The 24,560-nt window shown below is 45.5% G+C and overlaps 1 protein-coding gene across 1 annotated transcript in view; it reads right to left on the bottom strand.

Moving 5' to 3' along the window:
- LOC306940981 (uncharacterized protein) overlaps positions 1 to 24,269 on the bottom strand; it is a 121,102-nt gene extending 96,833 nt beyond the window's left edge. Inside the window, exons 1-2 of the mRNA XM_079526284.1 lie at positions 24,158 to 24,269; positions 23,798 to 23,918 (exon numbers count right to left, since the gene is read on the bottom strand). Of these exons, the coding sequence (XP_079382410.1) occupies positions 23,798 to 23,918; positions 24,158 to 24,201 (165 nt within the window). The 5' untranslated portion in view covers positions 24,202 to 24,269. The remainder of the gene's footprint in view (positions 1 to 23,797; positions 23,919 to 24,157) is intronic.
- Between the last annotated feature and the right edge of the window lie 291 nt (positions 24,270 to 24,560).

Below are 24,560 nucleotides of genomic sequence, written 5' to 3' on the forward strand. Positions count from 1 at the left end.
AAACCCCCCCCACACTGTGTGTGTGTGTGTGGGGGGGGGGGGGGGGGGACCGACAACGCATAGAGAGAGAGAGATTTGATGGTTCAGTTGCCCTGTGTGGAAATTTGTCCTATATTTGACCTATCCTGACTATTTAGCAGTGGTGGGCAGGCATCTAGCGGGCTTAAGTAGTTAATAAAACCACCAATATTTCTAACAAAGAGTGAGTCAATGATTGTATATGAACAATAAAGGAAAGATCAGTTCTGACAATCTAGCTAGAAAAGGTTCATGCACATCAAACAACAACGGTTAAAAAGGGTCGTTTTTAATCAACTGAATTGATCGCCTCAATAGCCCAATCTGACCATCTGGTAGATCGCAAAGGTTACATTTAGTTTGACTACACGCAAGTGTGTTGATTATTGTGTGATGCCTTATTAGTAATGGTCTTTTTTTACATTTCATTTTTTTACATCTTTTTTTGTATTAAAATATCTTAAGTCCTTAAATTGTCACTTTAATGTCTTAACCCCCCCCCCCCCCCCCCCAGGGGGGTCTCAACCCACAGGCGGCGAGGATTCCAACCGGGAAGCTTTCAGACCACAAAGCGCTCTCCTCCTCCAACCTTCCGGCACAGCGGTGCTGGCTGCATGCTGCGCAACACACATCCCCTTCCTCCGACACCGTCCTCCCGACGCACTCAACAAGAAAATGGCCCTCGTTGCTCCGCGGCAGCACGAGGGGGCCGTGAGTCATATTTATAGTGCCAGTCAGTGTGGGTCAATCCGCAGGGAGTGTGTAACAGCCCCAGTCATAATGGTTATGGTTGGAGTGGGGTTCATAAAAAAAAGCATAACTGGGAGTTCCATCTGAAGCTCGCAAAGCGTGTCCCACACCGGTTCCTTTCTCTCCACAGCAGCAGAGATACATAGATACACGACAGACAGACAGACAGACAGACAGACAGACAGACAGACAGACACACAGACACACAGACACACACACACACACACACACACACACACACACACACACACACACACACACACCTAGTTACGGTCTTCTGCACATATCGGCGCTGTCGGATGGAAACCTTGCATGTCCAGTGTCCAAAAGCAAAACGGTCCCTTTGTATTACCATCAAATAGTGTAAGTAGCCGACCTACATGATTCACAACGTGTCAGTTGGCATTTCAGATCTGCCATTTCCATTACTTTTGGGGCGACACTCTGGTATGATGAAGTGGGGGTATTCATTTACGGGGAGGGGGTGACATAAAAAGTTTAAATATGGAGATACAAGGTTTCTGCCTGACAGAGACACGATATTATTCAAGACGGAATACGAGATGCTTGCCCTGCACGTGACTCCAAATCCCGCCATCCCCATTGGTTGGGAAGAGGGGGGGGGGGGGGGTTGGTGGGGGGCTGGGGTTGTCACAGTAACCAAGCGGCCACTTTAGACGCGTCAAACGTGCGTGACAGTTCATTTTCTCTCCTCCTGGATTAGGCGGTGGCCGACATGTGAGCAGCAAGACGGTAAGGGCCAGGGAGACAGGCAGGCGGCAGCGGAGCGTGACAATCGTTTGGCAGAGCCACAAGCGATGCCTCTCTCTCTGAGACTGGAGACTCAGAGAGGGGGGGGGGGGTGGAGAATTAGCAGACACTAATATGGACAGTGGGTGGCGGGGAACGAGCCTTCTGCTCGCACCCGGTGATTCATTATGGATATTACAATGTTTATAAACAAAAGGCTGTGGGAGCACTTCCAGATATTATAGAGGACTGCAGGGTTCCATTTGTACAGTGCAAACAAAAAAACAACCAAAACAAAACAAAAACATTAATAGTATAGTAACTAATGGTTCCCAAGCCATGTAGAAAAACAGAAGGGGGGCCTGGGCTGTGGCTCAGCGGTCCAGGCACCTTGGCTGGTAAGCCAGCTTTACAGCGTGTTGCGGGTTCGAGTCCCGATCTGGACGACCTTTGCCGTGTGTCCTCCCCCATCTCTCTCTCCCCTTTCCTGTCTACCTACAGTATTCTGTCAAATAAAAGGCAAAAGCAAACAGAGGGGGAGGGAGAGGGGCGGTAATTTCTTAACCAGTCAAGCCCTATATACTTATTTGTACGACACATAGCTAAAATAGCCTATAAGCTCACAGCGCGTTGCGATGCAACGTTGTTGTGAGCCGGTAGACCAGCCATTTTCTCTATTTTATGTTTTCACGGGCACATGCTTTTTTTTAAAGATTTGTTTTTGGCTTTTGTGCCTTTATTGATAGTTACAGTGAAGACGGACAGGAAAGAGGGAGAGAGAGAGAAGGGGAGAGACATGCAGCAAAGGTCGTCATGAACAGGACTCGAACACACACGACATGCAGGCCAGAGCCTATATGAGGCATGCGCCTGGACCACACAAATATATCAAACTTAGCAGACATGTCTACCATTTCCTGCATTTTAATTCAGTCTTAGCAGAGATAAAAAACCCCATCCCCACATGCAGGCCATAAAAATTAACGACCAGAAGGGGATATCAGTGAGTTGTAAATTGGAACGGCGGATAACTGGTTTCCAGGTTAGGTGAAGTCTCCATCTTTCTGTGTCTCGGGGAGGTGCTAGGATCAGATATCATGATGACAAGCAGGCAGAACAGCAGTTTTCTGTTTTTAACCCATTAAGTCCTGATGATTCTACAAATGCCTTCTGAATCGGTACTGTCAAGATTTTTCCGAAAATGTTGAAAAATGTAATGCAGATGTACAAGCTCGCAGCGAACTTGTACATCTGCTATTTTTAATGTGTTAAAAAGCAGACACAGTATGATAAGTAACCACGTTAATGAAGTACAATTATAATTTAGACATTTACGCTCTTAATCCAGACTGTTTTACAGCGACTATAAGAGACGTAAAAGTCCGGAATTCACTTGAATACAAGTACAAAATGAATGGCTTAAAAATGTACGTAAAGTACCAAAAGTAAAAGTACTCATTGTGCAGAATGACCCATTTAAAGTTTTCAAATGTATTAATAATCTTTTGAAAATAGCAGATCTACAAGTTCACAATGCAACGCATCGTGAGCTTGTAGTTCTGCTATTTTCTAATGGCCGAAATGTATACAGTGGTATACTAATCCAAATCTACAAAGTAACTAGTAATTAAAGTTTTCAAATAAATGTAGTGGAGTAAAAGTACAATATTTGGATGCGAGATGCAATGGAGTAGAAGTAAAAGTATTGGAAGTTGGAAATACTCAAGTAAACTGCAAATACCTCAAAATTGTACTTGTAATTGTAATAAGTACAGTAATTGAGTACATATACTTAGCTACTTTACACCACTGGCTTCAGTGCCAAGCACTGTATTTGATGTTTTATCTCCACAGATGATGAAAGCATCATCTCTCTTTGTGCATGGTGCCTGTCGTGTCACATTCAACCGTCTCTATTGATTTCCACTGTGGATGTCTGGATGTGAACTTGTGCCCCCTTTAAAAACGGTGCTATCCCTTGATCCCTGGCGCTGGCTAGTCCACAATTTAAAGTTCAGCGAGAGAGCAGTGAGGTCATGTGTTCTATTATTAAAGTTCAAGTTTAGCAGCAGTGGTTGTGGTTCGCAAACATTTTCATGTCCAAGGACCCCCAAATATATGTGTATTTGGCTGCGGTCTCCCTCTCTCTCGATACACCATTGGCCGCCATGTTGTAGGGGCAAGCCACGCCTCCTATTGCATGTACCATGTCTTCTGAAGCATCATAACTCGCTGAATTAGCCCTTCGCTAAGTCCCTCCCCAACCCGTACTTGTCCAATAGACACGTTAGCAGTGAGGAGACAGGGCAAGCTGTCCTTCATCCCCATAGAGATGCATGTTAAATGACGGGATTTCTCCATATAAATAATCGATCATTTCTGTAGCAAGAGCATCAAAATGTCTTCTATACCTAGTCAACCAGGCCTGCAGTAGGCTATGCACTCGACAAATTTGAATGGCATTATTTAAATAAACTAGAGGGAGAAATCAACTTTTAACGACCACACGACAGGAGTTTTCATGTTGCACGGTAAGACTACGGTTAGTATTATTGCTATCACTTGGGTGGGTCAGTCGTGTAACTTTCTCGACGTTAAGCCGTTTATATGTTCAACAACACAGCCATGCAAAATAACATTGACAGCTATGATCGTGGCGAAAGCTTGACCTGCATAGCAACAGTTGCTAAACTATTTGGATTGGCATTGGACAATGGCTTTTTGGGGTGGGATTTAGCTAATTGTCAACCAATATTCAAGAGATATGAATACAAGCATGCTCGCCCCAGGTCAATTCCCAGTGCCAAACGTATTCCTAAACCCAATCTTATTTATAAACTTAACCACAGTGAAACTATGCCCAAAACTAACCTTATTCCTAACCTTATCCTCTGTAAAACGAATACAAGAACCACTGGGGGCTCGTGAAAAGGGGGGCGAGTGTTTCCGTTACCTGTACTGTATGCCTCAGGCATATGTCTATCAGTGGAGTTACAGTATGGAAAGTCGCCCTGCCCAAAACGGCAGCTACAGTTGGGTGCCACCGATATTGTCCCTTATCATTTGACCCATTTAGGCCTGAGCTCAAAATTTTAACTGAAATAAATATTTTCACGATTTTTCAAAAATAGCAGACCTACAAGCTCGTAGCGCGCCACTCGGTGGCGCGCTATGAGCTTGTAGATCTGCTATTTTTCAATAGCTAAATTATAACATAATGTTTAAAACACCAAAAGGGGTTCCCGCCCAAAATGGGTTAACTGTCCTTTTGCGCAGATCACGCAAACCTCAGCAAAAAGAAAAGGACAATGTCGATGGCCTCCAACTGTATGTTGACGGAAAATCCAGTGGCCTGTGTGTACAATATGTGCTGTATATTACTGTACATTATGTGATAGGCAGCATAGCAATTTCTGCTCTTACAAATCCCACCAAGTCTGCAGTATGGAGGTCAACATAGTATGAACAGACTGACTTAGATCAAAGAAAATAAATATCCAGTGCTGCGACTGTGCACGTCTTCATTTTCCAACCTGATGTCTCTATTTGGAGCATGTCATTATAGTAATGTCATTATATTTAAGTGAGCTTGTAGAATGGTAATTTATTTTTCTCCCCGGTATTTTTGAAATAGAGCTTATGAGGTTAAAAGCTTCATAAATGTGGGAGGATAAAAACAAACGGGAGGTGCGGGTCATATCCGGGCCGCGCGTCGCCAATCAAAAAGGTCAGGCATTGTAACACGAACTGAGTTATGGGCACAATCTCCGTATTGCATAACCCATTCAAACCGGGAAAGCATCAGACGTGTCATTCTAGATTTTAACTATAATAATAGCAGATGCACAAGATCGCACCGTGTCTCTTCGTGTCCCGCTGCGAGCTTGTACATCTGCTATATTTTTAGAAAAATCTTGAAAGTGTTTACAGTGGTAGGAAAGGTACTCACATTTGTTACTTAAGTATCAATACTGCAGTGCAGAAATACTCTGTTGCAAGTAAAAGTCCGGAAATCAAAATTTACTTAAGCAAAAGTACAAAAGTATTGGCTTCAAAATGTACTTAAAGTACCAAAAGTAGAAAGTACTCATTATGCAGAATGGCCAATTTCACAAGTATAAAAAAATCAATGTGCAAAATCAATGCAGAATGCGTTGCGATGTGACGCATTGTGAGCTCGTAGATCTGCTATTTTCAAATGGAAAAAATGTATTCTGAAGTGGTTAATGTATGATTTGTAATAATCAAAATCTACAACGTTTTTTTTCGGCCGCTTGTATTCGCGACCTTATTCTTTCGGTCATGACCCACACTTCATGACCATAGGTGAGAGTAGGAACGAAGATTGCTCGGTAACCAGAGAGCTTTGCCTTCTGGCTCAACTCTCTTTTCGTCACAACAGTGCGGTACAGCGACTGCAATACCGCCCGTGCCGCTCCGATTCTCCGGTTGATCTCCTTCTCCGTCCTCCCCTCACTCGTGAACAAGTCCCCGAGATACTTAAACTCCTTCACCTGGGGTAATGCCTCATTCCCTACCCGGACTGCACAATCCACCGGTTTCCTGCTGAGAACCATGGCCTCAGATTTGGAGACGCTGATTCTCGGTTTCTCGGATTCTCTGAGTCTCGGATTCCCCCAGGAGGAAGTCACAACACATGTTGCTCTGGAGAGGGAAGTCTGCAGTGGTGTGCCGTCAGGGCCAGCAAGGCCTTCTCTGCTGGCCCTGCACTTGCCTGATGCAGAAATGTATATTTTATAATACGTTTTTCTTTTTAACAAATATTATATATTGTATTTATTTCGCTGCCACTGCACTGTTTCTCACTCAGACAGGCTGGATGCTCTGCTTCCATTCTGTGCAGGTACAACAGCGCTTGTTTTTTTTAACCAATGAGATTATTTCCTTGTGTTGTCTCTGGGTAAAATTCTCTACCGTCAGGCCAACTCGACTGAGGGCCCTGTTGAAATGAATGGGAGCAATATAGAGATTGACAGGTTCCTTAGCCAATCAGATTTCGAGTTTTCTCTGCTGGGCAAGTGCCAGGGCCACCTTTGGTGACGTTAACGTCTTGCTTGGATCCCATCGCTGGGGGAAAATATTGTCCAATGAGAAAAGAGACCTGGCTGTTTGAAACTTTCTGCACGAGTTCCCATCTGTGGGTTGATTGAGCTCGCTAAATTAACAGATTTAACTCACAAACAAACACGGAAAATGGCTGGACTAGGAGAACAAACTGTGGTGGTGGATTTACAGTCAAAGCCCTTTTCGAGAAGGAAGGACTTCAAGAAAAGCTTGCCATTGTAACGAAGGGTCGGCATGATATGATGGGGGTGGTGGTTCGTGCACGTTCCGCGACCGTTCCGGACGGTCTCTAGATTGTTGAAGGCCCAGTTCATTTCAGTCTGGAGCACTCTGGTGGAGCTGTTGCCCCCGCGAACCGACTACGGATAAGCGGTTGAAGATGGATGAATGGATAATCTACAAAGTACCTAAGTAGTAACAAACGTTTTCAAGTAGTGGAGCAAAAGTACAATATTTGCCCCTGAGATGTAGTGGAGTAGAAGTAAAAGTGTTGAAAATTGGAAATACTCAAGTAAAGTAAAAGTACCTCGAAATTGTACTTAACTAAATATACTTAGTTACTTTCCACCACTGCTGATTTAGAAGGCATTTGTAGAATGTGCCTCAGGTCTTATTGGGATAAAGGGTTACTAAGGTTATGTGCCATCATGTCTCAGAGACACATGCAGCCGCCGCCGAAGCACCAAAGCACTTATACACCCATAAACGTATTCAACCCTGCCGGCCCGCCAGCCCGCCTGAGAGAGAAAGAGACAGACACACACACACACACACACACACACACCTGATTGCAATGGGGGGGGGGGGGGGGGGGGGATTACAACTGTGGCAAGCGCGCCCAAGCCAGCAAGGTAAAGTACGTGGTGTGTGATTGGCCAGCCATGACCTGTACCAGAAATAAATTACACGAGGCTGACAGAATATCACATCCTCTTAGCCCGGGGAGAACGGGAGAGAGAGACCGGCTTCTCCGTGACACCATTTCTCATTGCATTGTTAAATGCCAACAATTTGATCTTTTTCCGCTTATGTGTAATATTTTGTTCCCGCTCGGCCCCTGAGGCAGACAGTGGGGGAAGAAGTACTCCGACTCTTAAAAGAAGCAATACCGCCATGTGGAAATGCTCCGTTCAGCATCATTTTTCATTTTCTCAATCACATATTGCGTGTCTAGCCTTGCTTTGTCCTGATCAGCTTGTAACTGCTTGTTTAATTATTTTTCTTGCTTCAAACGCCAGTCCTGTCATTCCTACAGGTAAGGAAGGCACCGCCGGTGCGGCATCTAACGGGGAAGGAGGAGACACCTCCTCTGGCTTTACCTATTCAACTGGAAACTCTTTTTCAAATAAATGTTTCCTCAAAACTAACATTATGGTCTCCTTCAATTTCTTATCGCCTGACTCAAATGTAATCCTGTAGTGATCTGCCATTTTAAGTATATTGGTCTTTGGTGCATTGAATTAACAGTTCTTCAGAAGGACAATCTACAAATGGCTCTAGGGTAACCATCCTGGTTAAGTGGGCTTTCTTAGTTCCCCAGCTGGCAAACAACGACCAAAAACGTTAAAGGTTACTTTAGTAACCACGGTTGTATATATAAATTGAACGAAATACCTTTCGTTTATGGGTAGGTTTCCTTCAAAACCTAGCTGCAGAACATTATTTTATGTACTCCCAGGACAGAAAATTCTAGAATTTTCGCTGTCCTGGGCTCTAAGGGTGACGTAGGAAGCCACGCCTATCCCGTATAGATACCTGCGTGGCTACGTCAGCCCTCATTCGGAACTTTTCTTCTGCTTTAGAGAACAGAAGGGCGTTCCACGAAAGGTATTTCGTTCAATTTATATATACAACCGTGGTTACTAAAGTAACCTTTAACGTTGTATTATATAGAAATTTCACGAAATACCTTTCGTTTATGGGACTTTATGAACTCCCGTGACCTGAACTTCCAGTGGGTCCCAGGTAAACCTTTTGGGAGGGGCTCGGACCCTTTTGGGTCCAGAACCTAGTCCTTGTGGAGAGCAGGAGGCAGCGCTATGCTGCCCTGATGCTTTACTGAGCAGCGGCCCCCAAGACCGCGTGCGCTAGCGAAGGCGCTGCCACATCTAGGTTATAGTATGTGGCGAAAGTCGAGGGTGTAGACCAGCTTGCTGCTGTGCAGACTTCCTGAATGGAGACACCCTTGTAGAGTGCCCAGGAAGCTGCCACACCTCTTGTGGAGTGGGCCCTCAGGGCTTGAGGGGAATCCACGCCTTGGCTAGTGTAGGCCAGACGGATGGCTTCCACTATCCAGTTAGAGATAGTGACCTTCGTGACGGGCTTTCCTTTGGTCCTGGCACCCCAGGACACAAAGAGTTGGCTTCCTTGTCTGAAGGGAGCCAGTCTATCCGCGTATATGCGTAAAGCTCTGACTGGGCAGAGGCAATTAAGCCTGCTGTCTTCGTCAGAGGAGAACGGCGGGGGATGGAAAGCCTGTAGGTTCACTGGCACACACACTGAGAGAGCATTTTTGGGAATGAAGGCGGGGTTTGCCTTTAGGGTGACCTTGGTCGACCCCTCATCGAACCTCATGCAGTCTGGAGAGATCGAGAGCGCATGTAGGTCGCTGACCCTTTTTGCTGTCGTGAGTGCGATCAGGAGAGCCACCTTCAGGGTTAGGAGCTTGAGGCTCACGGTTTGTAGTGGTTCAAAGGGTGCTGTAGCCAGAGCCTTTAGAACCAGGGACAAATCCCACGAGGGAACGAGGGATCTGCATGTCCTATGTTCCCTGCGTACACCCTTCATGAATTGTTTTACCAGCGGGTGCTTCCACACCGTCTGGTTATCAAAGCCTGGGTGGCAGGCAGAGATTGCCGCCAAATGGACCTTGACTGAGGAGAGGCCTAGACACCTGTCTAGGAGCTCCTGCAGGAATGACAGGACGTCGATCACTGAGGCCTGGTAGGGGACTGTTTGGTCTGGTCTTCGTGAGCACCAATGCTCGAAGACGCGCCAGGCTGTGTCGTAACGGTCCCTTGTTGACTGGGCTCTGCCTTTCTGAATCGTTTCGATTACGTTCGGAGGTAGACCCACGGCAGTCAACATCACCCTTTGACGGGCCAGACCCATAGGTCTAGGTCCTGGGGGTGAGGGTGGAAGATCTCCCCCCTCGCTTGAGAGAGGAGATCCGCTCGAAGGGGAATTCTCCACGGCTGGTCGTAGAGGAGAGGGGTTATTTCCGACCTCCAGACCCCCCACGACGGGGCTATTAGGAGCACCTTCAGACCCTGAGTCCTCACTCTGTCCAGAGTGGGGCTGATGAGGGATAGCGGGGGAAAGGCGTAGAGAAGGGTTTTGGGCCATTGGTGTGACAGAGCGTCTAGCCCCAACGTTGATGGTCCCCTGATTGCGAAGAAGAGGGGACACTTCGTGTTCTCCTCTGTGGCAAAGAGATCCACCTTGGATTTCCCAAACCTGCTCCAGACCTGGGCCACTGCATGAGGGTGTAGTGACCAGTCTGAGTAGCGGAGAGGTCCTCTGGACAGCAGGTCTGCCCCTGTGTTCAGAAGACCTGGGACGTGACACGCTACTATTGAGAGGACGCGTGTGTTGCACCACAGGATCAGTTTCTGAGCCAGTTGATGAAGACGAGGGGACCTGAGTCCACCTTGTCTGTTGATGTAGCACATGGCCGTGGTGTTGTCTGTCCTGACTAGGACATGGCAACCCAGGATGCGCTGCTCGAAGTGTTTCAGGGCGAGGAAGACTGCCATGAGCTCTAAGTAATTTATGTGAAGGGCACGTAGTGGCCCCAACCATAAACCTCTGGCTGTGAGTCCTTCCATCGTGGCTCCCCAGCCTGTCATGCTGGCGTCTGTAGTGATGACTTTCCTGATCAGAGGCTTTCCCATGGGGACGCCCTCTGAGAGGGTTTTCCTGTCTGACCACCATTGAAGGGCTAGTATGCATTGTGATGTTACTGTTACCTTCTGGTGCCGACGGTGCATTGGTACATGTAGAGAGCCTATCCATCGTTGGAAAGGTCTCATATGTAGCCTTGCTAGGCGGATTAAATAGACCGCAGAGGCCATTAACCCCGCCATCCGGAGGCATGCATGAAAAGGAATCGAGCGTCCCCTTTTGAATGACGTCACGCACTGCAGTGTTGCGTCTATTCTCTCTTGGCTCAGGCGGGCCGTGTAAGAGATTGAGTTCAGTGTTATGCCTATAAAGTCTATTGACTGTGTTGGCATAAGCATGCTCTTCTCGTGGTTTATTATAAACCCAAGCGAGTCGAGGTGGCTGAGCACACGATGTGTGTGCGACAGTGCTTCTCGTGGAGAGTCTGCAAGTAGGATCCAGTCGTCTACGTATGTAGCGAGACGGATCCCTTGCTGTCGGAGCGGAGCGATAGCTGCCGCGGTGCACTTTATGAAGACTCTGGGACTCAGTGACATTCCGAAGGGAAGGACTGTGTACTCGTACACTTTTCCTCTGAACCCGAAGCGCAGAAATTTTCTGTGCGGCGGGTAAATCGGAATGTGGAAATATGCGTCTTGCAGGTCTATCGACGTAAACCAGTCCCCTTCGCGAATTAGGCGTAGGAGGACTGGTGGAGTAAGCATTTTGAATCGCAGCTTTTTTAAGTGACGATTCAATGCCCTCAGGTCTAGAATGGGACGGAGTCCGCCCCCCTTTTTCTTTACCAAGAAATAGCGGGAGTAAAAACCGTTCATTGATTGGTCGAGGGCCACCTCTGTGATGGCGCCTTTCTGCATTAATGAATTGATTTCCTCTTGCAGAATGGCGGCCTTTTGCCCGCTCGCTTCTGAGAAAATAATTTTCCTGGAAGTGGGCGGTTTCGAGGCGAACTGAAGCCTGTATCCTGTCTGAATTGTACGGATTATCCACGGGGAAGCCCCGGATATCCGCCATTGTGACAGATGACGTGACAAAGGGTTCCCTGTGCTTGTCAGCGTGGTGCAAGGCCTGCCTAGGGGAAGACTTACTTTGTGTGAAATGTCTCCCTCTAGTGAATTTTTTCGGTATTGAGTTTGGAAAAAATTGGCGTGGAGTTTTTGGACTGTGACAGCTAAAGCTGTCACAGTGTGGGTTATCTTTCCCACTGGGCCTATGCCCTTCAGAGTTGGTTTTATTGTTTTTTGTGTTTTTTGTTTTTTTGTTTTCTTTATTGAACAACGTGGAAAAACATACACATGTGAATTGCACATAACAATTTTGGGGGTCTGTACAACGGTGCTCACAGCACTGTGTACAGGCCCCCTTAAGCGCTTCAGCGCAGGCTCTGAGGTGAGATCTGTGATCCCCACCTCTGGCCTTGAACTCTGAGTGTGGTGGGGAAGATGACCCGGCCCGGGCAGGTCATTTGCGCTTCCCCTGGCCTCGGCCTCTGGGAGCGCTCCTGGCCTTGTAGGGCGGCGGAGAGGTGCGGCGGTCTGCTCTGCCTCGGCCTGCAGGCTGTCGCTGTCTATCTCCGCTCCGGTCCTGGGACCTGGGTTTGTCATCGGTCTTGGCCTTCCAGGGTGCCTTCTTAGCCTTGGGGCGGCCTACCGGGGCGGCCTGGTTGGCCAGCGGTTCGAGCGCCTTCATCGTCTTGGTGGAGGACTCGAGCTGTTGGATGGTCTCTGACATTTTGGCCAGAGCGTCCTTAAACATACTGTCTGGGTGGATATTTCCAGCCACAAACTCTTTCTTTGTCTCCAGGGAGATGGCGCTGGTCTGATCGACCCAACGCCATCTCTCCTGGAGGATGGAACATGCCATTGCCTTGGCGTTGTGGAGAGTGGAGTCCCTCTGGAGGGTGGCCATCTCGTGATTCAAGCGGCGTAACTCGGCCAGGTCTTCTGGCAGTTCCGCTAGCTGGACTTTAATGGACTTCTGTCCCATCTCAATGAGGAGGCTCTTCATGGAACCCTGGAGAAGTGCTCCTGCATTGAGGGCCTTCGCCACGAATGACATGTGTGCATACTGCCACTTGTTCAGTTTTGAGGCTTCCCTCACGCTGCTGGACAGGAGCTGCGGTTCCTTTACGTGGTGATCCACTCTAGGAGCTGCAGGGTTGGCCAGGTAGGCCGCTATAGCCTTGTCCATAGCTGGCATGAAGTCTATGGCGAGGGTTTGTTTATCTGGTATGTCGTTGGGCCCCTTGGCGCTGGCCTTGGGAAAATCCACCTTCAGGAGGGGTTCGTCCCAGGCGTGCATCATGGCCTCCTCGAAGCCCTGTGCCATAGGGAGCTTCTGTCTTCTAGGTGCAGGGGGGGGGGCGGACTCATCAGTCCTGCCTTCCCATGGTAGTACCTTGACAGTTGACTTAGGCCATGTGTGGTTACAACGTGCACTAGCCTTCCTGTATATCTCGTAAATATTGGAGTCATCCATGGGGGGTACAGGAGGCGGGGGGACAGGAGCCCTGGCTTGCTGGTGCTCCTGTATTTCCATGGCATCCAGGTCGTCGAAGGGGCGACGAGTGGTGCTGACGTAGTCCCCGGGGGAGAGGTCATCATGGCCATCTCGCTCGTCCGCGTAGGCCTCGTCCAGGACGTGGTAGTCCTGGAGTTGCTCCTGGAAGGAAGGGAGCTCGTCATCACGAAGCTCCCCTTCCTCCCTGGTAGTCCAATGCTCCCCACCGGGAGACATTGCGCGGTCTGGGGAAGGGTCCAGGCGGTCCACCATATAGCTGGGTGCAACAGCAGGCTGTCTGCGTCTAGCTGTATGTCTGGGCGGGCACTCAATGGTGGCCTGCACGACGTGTTGTCGAGCACGTGGAGCTGGGGAAGAGCGGCGCGGTGCGAAGGTATCCCTTGGCCTCGCGCCATGAGCCTCGTAATCAGTGGCCTCGTGAGCCCTGGTTGCAGAGGCTGAAGTAGCGTACCTGTCTCGGCTAGCGCCGGCAGGTGCTGCTCTTGAAGAAGAGGCTCCGGTTGGGGCTCTGTTGCCCGAGTAGTCGAGCCTCTGTCTCGGGGTAGCTCGTTGTCCCTTTGGCGGGACTTGTATGCGAGCTCGTCGCGGGGGAGGAGTGGGGCTCCTCTCTCGGAGTCCGTGGGCGGCAAAGTTGTCATAATACCTTTGGACACGTCCGAGCCTGTTGTTTAGGACGTCGTCGTCCATTTCCTCACAATGGAGGCAAACGGGACCGATTTCCTCCATGGACTCACGGGTGTGGGTGAGGCCGAGACAATACATGCACTCGTCATGCCCGTCTTTGCCCGACATCGTGTTCCCGCATCCCCAGGTGGAGCACGTCTTTTGTTTGGGGCCTTCTTGACAGTCGGCGGGCACCGGCTGTCGTCGATGGCGTCTTTCCCCGGGCTGGGTCTCCCTCGTCAGCGACATGGTTGCTTGTAGAGAGAGGAGTCCGGGTGCTTAACAGCCACAGGTTTATCTTCCTCGTGGCGTGTAATAGTAGACCACAGGCGTATCTGCCTAGTAGCGCTAAGCTAACTATCGATAGCTTTAAGCTAACAAACGCTAGCTTTAGCGAGAGAGAAAAAGAGGCGCGAGCTGTTTTTTCGACAAGCTAGCGTAGCAACAAGTTGCCTAGAACTCACTTGTGTCGAAGTTCGGCTTTTTTTTTCTCGAGAAGTATCCTTCTGTTTGCTTCGAGAGTGTGCCAGAGATCTCACGGTCCTAAAGAATTAATCTCTCGGCCGAGTTTGCGAGATATATTACCCTGCACACACTGGAATGTTAAAGTTCGTTCTCGCAGCTTAGCAGAAGAAAAGTTGAATGAGGGCTGACGTAGCCACGCAGGTATCTATACGGGATAGGCGTGGCTTCCTACGTCACCCTTAGAGCCCAGGACAGCGAAAATTCTAGAATTTTCTGTCCTGGGAGTACATAAAATAATGTTCTGCAGCTAGGTTTTGAAGGAAACCTACCCATAAACGAAAGGTATTTCGTGAAATTTCTATATAATACAACTACAAGTGCCCCTCTAGCCTATTTAATCCCCAAACTAACTCCACCCCTCTTCATGACGGTTTGAGGAAGGTATTTATGCACAGAAGGCCACCGCATAGGCCTGGCTTTTACCAAGGTAGTGAAGGCAACCAGTAGCTGCCGACCTGCATGCACCCCCCGTAGCTGTACTCCCAAGACAGAACGCGCACAGACACACTACGCTATACATCCCTATCACTGAAGGAGCTCCACCATAAATTTAAAAATGTTCAAGATTCTTTGTGTTTTTAGGTTCCCCAGTGTATTTTTACACCCCCAAACACTCAGACCTTCATTGAGAATTCTGTGATTTTCTGAATGGGCGTGTCTGAATGGGCCCTCTCAGACCCAGTGTGACGTATGTTTCACAAACCAATTTTAATAGTCCTTCCCCCTTTAACTCTGCCTACAGCCCTACACCCTTTAACTCATTGGCATGCATGGATCGACCACCGTTGTTTTTAGTCGCACTCGCAGTGTCTGTCTGGCTGTCTGCTGTTTTAGGCTGTTGAAGAACTCTACAAGTCTCCAGGCTACATATTACCCCAACTAAGGACGAGGAGGATGGACTTTATGTGGGTCGACGAGACGTTCTGCTGACCAAAAATAATATGTACGTCACTTTTTGCCTTCAGCTCGGTCGGGAGTGACACGGTAGTAAAACAATATGGTGTGTTGACTGACAGGCGCTATGGTTTCCACCAAGCACATCGCTCAGAATAGATATAAAATGAAGGCTATACACTATAGATAGTATACACTATACAGGGACCTCAATTGATTTGGCCATCTTCATAGCAAATGTAAGGTGATGATAATAAAATACATTTGCCTTGTTTTTTGGAATTGCAGCTGAAATGCCTTGGAAGAGCATCCTGAGAGAAGATGAAAATGAATTATCCGAGTGGTTGTTTAGGCTTCAGTGTATAAAAAGGTATTAAAAGGGCAACATTTATATAATACATTTGATTTTAAATTCATGGTGGGCCCTTTATAGTCAAGGCAGGATTTATGAAAATGTGCTTATTTAAAGTGCTGAAGGCAAATCCACTTATTTGAGACATTATAAGCATCACAGAGCTCTGGATTGGCTTTATCTGCAGAAATAACTACTGGGACGTTCCTGTTCATGAGATCTGGTCTCCAGAAGTCTCCAGAAGTCACTGTCTTTGCCTCTCTTCCATGTGCTCACATGCTGTGAATAGGCAGTTTTGGAGGCAACACTGGATCTGACAGGCAACCTACCGTAGTTAGAACTTGCCCTGGACTACATCTGGGCCAAATATGGTGCTTTTTGACTGATTAGCACGAAATATCCGTAAGGGCCTGGACTAAAGAGGCCAATATTGTCACTATAAATTATATAAAAGTGGTTTCTTCACAATTGATCTTAAATCAGAATATTTCATTGTATTCCCCATATGAAAACATAAAAGAGGACATTTCAGTATATGTATGATTTGGATTCAGCACACCTTAATACCCCTAGAAAACATGTATGTCATAAATTAACACGATTTCCCTTCAGTGTTCATATATTTGGGAAAATGACCCAGACTATTAAGATTGCAGCTGATAAAGGTGGCTCTGATTGTAATTGCTGTGTGTGCTGCTGGGTAACATGACCTATAATTACACAATAATGTATCAGTTAATGTTATGTTTTGTATTAAGATACTTAACCCTTGTTGTACCTGCACAATATTTGCTGTTGCGAGTGAATGCTCACTTTGGGCATGCCCAGAATCTGGAAACTAGATTTGTGGTTAATAACCTACGGTTAAGTAGTTAGTAGTAGTACTAACTAAATCTGTAAAATCATGCAGTGGAGTAAGAAGTATATTTGTATAATATGAGATGTAGTGTAGTATAAAATAAATGAAAATGCTCAAGTAAAAGTACCTCAAACATTGTACTTAAGCACAGTACTTGAATAAATGTGGCAGGGAAATGACGCACTGAAAAGAGCAAGGTCAGGTGACCTCCTCCAACATAATTTGTTAACGCCCTACTTGATCACAAAAGCATACAAAAGTAGCAGATCTGCAAGTACAAAACAGGTAGCACTGTGTTTTGAGCTTGTAGATCTGCTCCTTTTGATGCTTTTCTTTTTTCATTGGAATCATGAATCCTGCATAAAAAGTTTGTACGACAAAGTAGGGCAAACTTTGATGGAAAAATAACATGAAATGTGGATATACAAGGTTTTTCCGCCTGATGGCGACATTAGCGAGAAGAACAATTCTAACGTATTATTGCGCGCATCTCTATCACCTACGTCAATAACCTAATAAGTATTAATGTGAGAACAATAGCTTTCATTATAGCATTGTAACTATCCAGTTTCTATTAGCTTGATTCCCCATCGATGATGTCACAGCCTAAGTAGATGGTTTTCTGATTTCTTTTCTGTTTACTATAGAGTTGTACACTTGTCTTGTACAATCTCAGAGTTACATTAACATGATGTATCAGAGATCACCACAAGACAAGCAGATACATCGTCACAGTCACTAGTGTAAAGTAACAAGCATACACAATATCAAGTACTTTTTGTACTATTTCCAGTTTTCAATATTTATACTTCTACTCCACTATATCTCAGAGGCAAACATTGTATTTTTACTCATCTACCTTTGATAGTTTTAGTTATACAGTAGTTACTTTGTAGATTTTGATTATTACAAAACATACAGTAACCACTTAAGCCCTATATACACTTTGAAAATAGCTGATCTACAAGCTCACAATGCATTGTAGTGTTATTTTCAAATGTTATTATTATTGAGGGGCGCTAGCCCCTGATATATTCAGCTATAGTGTAGATTTTTGTGCTAACACAAACATTAAATGGCATCATCATCATCATTTTTCAACCAAGGTCGAGATCATGGATTTCACAATGCCACGCCAGACTTTCCGGTCCTTCATTGCCATCCCCAGTTCCTGCTTACTGATACATGTATCCCTAGCGATGGCAGGGCAGGGCACGACAGTTTTCTACTTCGGGTCTGCTTTGAGGCAGGACTCCAGAGAAGAAGGGAAGATATAACCTCATTGTCAGCTCTGTATCAGTGGCCGGCAAACTGTGTTCTTCTGGATCGAACTAGTGAAGAAACACGGCGAAGGTTGCCGTATATTAGATTAGTCGATGGGTGGCTCTTCCAAGACAGATTTTGCGGTCTCATTAGAAGGTATAAAATGGCAATGAATTGACAATGAATGGAGAATTTACGCCATATGTGTCGGAGCAAATTGGCTATTTTTGTGTAAAAACAGGCATTAAATGCCATTGACAATGAATGGAGAATTTACGTCATATGTACTGTAGACGAGCAAATCGGCTATTTTTGTCCTACACAAAGTCCCCTTGATAAAGAATGGAGAATGATAAGAGCGCCCCTCACTTCACACAGGTGTGATTTTTTTTCTACGTACGTAGTTTAAGTACATTTGTATGCTAATAACGTTGGTACTCAAGTACGTTTTTACTCGTAACAGGGTGGTGTTTCTACGTTTTACATTCGCTCCTATAAAACAACGAGTCCTTTTTCCACCACTGCATTGGACTATTGTCCCGTTTTGTTGGACTCATCCTGGGAGACGTGGGGCGGTCTATAAGCTATGTATGGATGTGTCTCACTGGGCTGGACCTTCTGCTCCCACTGTGCAGCGCACTTCAAATGGCACATACAACTGTACACATGCAGGATTCAATTACATATCATATGGCCTGCTTAACAGCCTTATCCAGACCCTGACTACTCAGACCACAGTGATCTGGAGAGGACCTCTCTCTCTCCAGCTACAGTGCAACACTGCCCCCCTGGGTGCATAATGGTAATGTAACAGCTTTTTCCACTACCACTTTCAAGCTGGCTGGCATCAGTATTTTTGGGCACATCATCATAGCATGTATTTTCAACGACAACTCAACATCATATGTGAGCTTGTGAAATGGCAATTTGTATGCCACTTGTTATAGTGGTTAAGTGGTTATAGACTATTTTTCACTAAGACAAGGTGATGACATTAGAGCTGTAAATACATTAAAATGGTAAGGCCAAATACCATCAGGCTGAATTAGTTCTTATACCGAGCAACTGGAGTTAGATGTGGGATTTGTGCACTGCGTTTAACCACTCATGGTAAAAAGAAATTAGACATTTGCCAGTGACTCAAACTAGTGCAAATAGCAGATCAGAAATCATTGAATTTGTTTTTAATTTGTGAATATTTAAATTTTCATTCCTTTAAATGGGAATGTGTTTTGAAATAATACCTTTAAAAATAAAGCGATCCATTACAATGTGTCCATGACCCACAAATGGGTCCCGACCCAGTGTTTGGGAACCAGTGATATTTAAGTGATTAAACAAATTATTCAAATATTATTGGCTCACAACGTGACATGTTGAGAGCTTGTAGACCTGCCATTTTGGAGACGACAAGTGAGACAGCATGAGTCTTTTTGAGGAAATAACAGGCCTTGAACAGTGGGAACATTATGGGATAGAAAAATTACAAAATAGTACATGTCTTGATGAAATTCACTCAAAAACAAGCTATTATCTCAAGGCCCTCAAAGTAGAAAGGCATTTTTATGATTCACAAAATCTAACCTTGTGAGATAGTTCTGGAAGAGTTGGTATTGAAACATTTGTTCTGTAAGAATGTAGACATTTATTTTCAACCTTATATTCACATGACTGGTCTGGTCCTGCAGACTCCTCACTATTGATCAGATAAGATGGCCCCATTTCTGTCTCAGAGGTTGGCTGTGGATATTTCAACTTAAAGGGACACTTCATCCTTTTTGCAAAACAATATATGTTAATGACGTTTAGAAGATTTAGAACACTTTCCTGGGGGTCTTTATGTGTGTAATATGTGGTTTTAGACATTTTAGATTTTAGCAGTGAGCCCAGTGTCTCTGATGTCAATGGCATTTAATGTTTGTGTTGCCACAAATTTACGTCATATTTGGTGGACATTTGACCTAATTTCTCCTTTCATTGTCAATGGCAAAAATGAGACGTGTGTGGACAAAAGCTGTATATAGGAGCAGCTAGCACCCCTCAAATATAAATCACACCCGTGTAAAGTGAGGGGCGCTCTCATCATCATACACCATCTCATTCCAGCCAATCAGAATTCATGTCCTCACCTTCGTCATCAATGTTTGTAACTTTGCAAACACTCAAAATTGTCCATTCCATTGTCAATGGATAGGAGGGGCTATCGGCCCTCAAAAATAGAAAATGGCAGGTGAGTCACAGTTCACAAGACAATCAGTCCCACTTACCATATATACATACAGTTTTAAGTACATTATGTACTGTTTATGGAACTGAATATCCCTGCCAACCCACAAACACAGACCAACAATTACAATCGGTACAAAATGAACCCTGTATCTATACGCGTATTGGCAATGAATATGATACACTGCCATATCGATCCTTTTTTAGCACAGCCCTACTTAGTGTGCATTTACAGTAGGGATGCTCCGATCGGGTTTTTTGGGACCGATCCCGATCACCGATCGTTTTTCTCATGATCGGCTGATGATCTTGTGCATGTCAAAACCCACCTCAAAACTGTTCCTGTGTTTGGGGAGGCAGGGGAGAATGTTTAGGCCTGTCACAAAGATGAAAAATAATATTATACTATATATCTGAACATTTATACCACTTAAATGGTGTAAAAGATCAGTTTCTCCAGATAGGGTAAATTATCAGAGCATTTCTAATTTACAGCTTCTCAAACAAGCCTTTCCATACCATACTGTATGTCCCACACGCCTGCTCTCTTTTGTGACTTGCCTTCATCTAAAAAGAAATCACACCCGTGTGAACTGAGTGGTGTAAGGCTATTATATAGCCTGATCAGCTCTGATCTGACGTAATGAAATCACACCCGGATGTGATTTCACAACTGGCTCTTTTTGCGCAGAGAAAATGACCACGGTTGCTACGGTCATCCAGTTCACCCGGGTGTGATTTAATTACGTCAGAAATTATTTTGAACATAGCAACCATGGTCATTTTTTTCTGCACACAAAAGCCAGTTGTAGGAGTGGTTTACACCACTCAAAAAGCCAGTTGTAGGAGTGGTTTACACCACTCAAAAAAGACACACACACACTCATGTGAAGTGAGGGGCGCTCAGTGTGGCTGCCACATGATGTTACGAGGTGGGGGGGTCATGCAGATTTTTGGGGGTGCATGAATAATTGAGGAGTAAATAAAAATGACATTTCATCGTTCTCCAGGAGACATGGAATGCATTGTGTTATTGTATGAAACTAAATTACTTACAAGTTGTATAGTAGTTATAATATGTAGTTATATATCATCCATATGGCGTCTCACATCGCCATTTACTGCACTAAACAAACATTAAACTAAAGTCCATAGACTTGGCTGCCACATGACATAATTTCGGAAAACCATGCATTGGAGGGGCTAGTAGTGCGTCCCTCAAAAAAGCCAAGTAAACGCCAGCCAGAAATGGTAGAAATAGATGACAGCATGTATTGTTTGCTCACAGCTTTCCAGTGGAAGAAGTGCCCCTCAATGCACCATCAGGCAGAGAGCAGGTACACCCGCTGGAGCGTTTCCATGCCAACACAGTGTCGGCATAACGTTCTCAATTCAGTTATTTTCCGCTGTAATCTAGGAGATGGATGGGAGAGACGTGCAATGTGCCTAGCAGTCAGTCAAAAGAGCCCACAAACCGCAGGCCATCACACACAAGCTTGCTGGTTGGCGTAGACTGTTTATAGGGCCATTTTAGTTTATTTGCCACTTGAACCCCCAACATCTCTATTCTGGGGAGAACATTCCTCAAAACTAGCAGATTTACCGTACTAGCTTGTAAATCTGCAATTGTTTGGGCGAAGGCGAATTTGAAAAGAGCGTACATATATATATAACGCAGCTGTGTTGTCATCAGAAGTGGATGTCGCATGACGTGACACTTGAGGAAATTACGCCCCACTTCTCTAAAACTATATTTTGCCCTTTCCTCTCTCCTCTTCTCGTTTCCTACACGATTCCTTAGTGTGAAGGACTAACATGCAAGGAAAGGATGCAAGTGTAGGACATGATTTAAAATGGGTACTCTGAGAAGTGTCTTTCGACACTAGTGTCTTTTGTCGTGATTTATTTTTCTTGCACTTGTCTATGAACAGATAAGATACCAGCTGAAATGAAATGAAATGAAATGAAATCTATATTTACCCAGGGTATCTGGGCTAAGCTCAAGAACTTGTTTCCAGCCAGGCCCTGCTCATAGAACACATTTCATCGTAGTGGTTGATGCCTTGTTCAAGAGCATTTCAGCGGTGGTAATTTTAACGTGTCGGACGGCTGATTCGAACTGGGAACCTTCCGGTATCTAGACCGCGCCGCTATCCGTTCGGCCACTGCTGCCACCTTGCTCATGCACCTTGTTGCTAAATCTCATGTACGTAATGTTTGGGTGAATATGCTATGTGTAAATACGTAGATATATATATATATATATATATATATATATATATATGTATGTCTCTTTTTTAATTCCATTTTTGTTCTCCCTTTTTGTTCTCCCTTCCCTTGCCACCACCACTTCGAGCCTGGTATAACTGGTATTTATGACAATAGTTTGAGAAAAATCCAGTACCAACCAACTAGCAGACTTAATCAAACTCATGCTTATGCGAAATATGCGCCAATGCAGCAAAGCTGTGACAGAGTGAACATCTGTCCACCATTGAAGACTTCCTCCTCATCAAGTCACAGGGTTATTCTCTGGCATTTGATCAAAGCAGTGGCAAAATGATGGGCAGACTCTGGCATCGCCAAAAAAAGAGACCAAATCATATTAAATCTCCCCAACTCCCGCTGACTCCCCATCCCCATCTTCAAACGAGTTCAGATGTATGAACGTTTGACTCAGGAGCTTCAACAGAATCACTGGCAATTTCAAATACTAAATAATTTAGTGAACTGAAGTTGTTATTTTTTCCACTGATATTCATATGATATATATATTTATTTATTTGATGGCCTTTGTGCCCTCAAAAAAATGACACCAAAGACCAAGTGGCCTTGCCCCAAACAATTAAAATCACACCCGTGTGAAGTGAGGGGCGCTAATATAAGTCTAACTCATGTTGATTAGGTGATGTAATGATGTAAATGGTGCAAACACAAACATTAAACCCCATTAACAATAAAGAGACAATATGACATAAATGAGACATGACGTAAATTTTACCTTCATTGTCAATGTATTAAACCTGCACGCCCCTCAAAAACACACCCATGTGAAGTGACGGCCAATCCCAATTGGCGTCCTCACTTTTCTGTCCTCACTCATTATCCTCAATACATACATTGCTCAGCCAATCAAATCAAAGCTATTCCGTACTCAGCCAATCAAATCATCGCTGTGGGGTACACACAAACACACAAAGCTGGGCATAAAAAAACATACTTCTGTAGGCTTCTATGTGTTCTGATTCAACTATGCTTGTTTATGCCACAGCCACGTGTTCATTTCATATCATGACCCTGGCTAATCAGCTCCTTGTACATGTGACATCATCAGGGATGGAACATGTGACATCACGTGACATCATCAGGGATGGAACATGTGACATCACGTGACATCATCAGGGATGGAGCATGTGACATCACGTGACATCATCAGGGATGGAGCATGTGACATCACGTGACATCATCCAGGGATGGAAATCCCTGATGACCTGCTGACCTGTTCTGACATTCCATATGTTGATCCTTCCCCATCCATCCTTCCTCTTCGATGTCTCCCTTTTGACTGACAACTGTCCATTTTAAACTCTAGACGGGCCTGCCCCAATTAGTGCAGCCGCGCCCGGCAGCCGGCGAAAACTAGAGTTCTCAACAGGCCCGAAAATTAAGATCTTACCCCTCATGCCAAAGCACCAGCGCTCGCCCAGCAGTCTGCGGTCACCTAGGTGGATATGTTGATCTGACCCCCCATTCCAAAGCGCCAGTGCTCACCCAGCAGTCTGCGGTCACCCAGGTGGATATGTTGATCTGACCCCCCATTCCAAAGCGCCAGCGCTCACCCAGCAGTCTGCGGTCACCCAGGCGTATGCGTGCACGCAACGCTTCTCGTCCTCATGTGTCTTACTGGTATTCTTGTATTTGTTTTACTCTGAGGTTAAGGTTAGGAATAATTTCCTGCATTCCTAATTTCCTGTACTGGGAACACCTACCCAGTTCTTCTGGCTTCGCTTGCACTCCCGGTGCCGACAAAACGGTGTCCTCTTGGCCGGACTCTCCATCTGGGCCTGCTCTGGCCTCTGGTTGTGATGGCCTTGGTGCTCCGCTTGAGCTCTGTTTGTAGATGCAGAGTGCAGTGTTAAACTCACAGTGGGGCACATACCACATACTGTCATATAGTATACTCCCAAAGGAGCAGAAAGCATGTGAGAGGCTTCCAACAATAATGTATTTTGCACAATGTGTATGCAAAAAGATCCAAATCCTTATGTCCCAGTCCCACTGGCACTGAGTAAATTCCCCAAGAGCCTGCCTTGCACAGTTGCACATAATAGTGATAGACAAGGGCTCACCGGTGTCGTGTTTTCCCTGCTGGCCAATGCTCATTGCTGGCCATTTATTAAACAGAACAAAACTTCTACATTTAAATCTCCCAGTCTCTTGGTTGGTTTAGCAGACAGGCAGTGTCATGGCAGCAGCCGCACACAAGAAAAACAAACAACCTAAATTAATAACTTGTTACAGGTGCGTGTGAGGCCTCCACCTGAAGAATGCAGTTCCTCACATGTCCAGCGGGTGGAACAAACAGGCGGCAAACAACTCACTACATAGCTGTGTTTGTTTAATTAATGATTTATACTTAAGCACATTTAGTGATTTTTTTTTACAAATCGGCATATTATCATACCGTGCTGTTTAAACAAACAAATTAAAATAGCAAGCACTTGGCTGATAACAAATCTAAAGTGGAACTTC

The sequence above is a fragment of the Electrona antarctica genome, assembly GCF_951216825.1.
Source record: "Electrona antarctica genome assembly, chromosome: 17".
NCBI classification, from domain to species: Eukaryota; Metazoa; Chordata; class Actinopteri; order Myctophiformes; family Myctophidae; genus Electrona; species Electrona antarctica.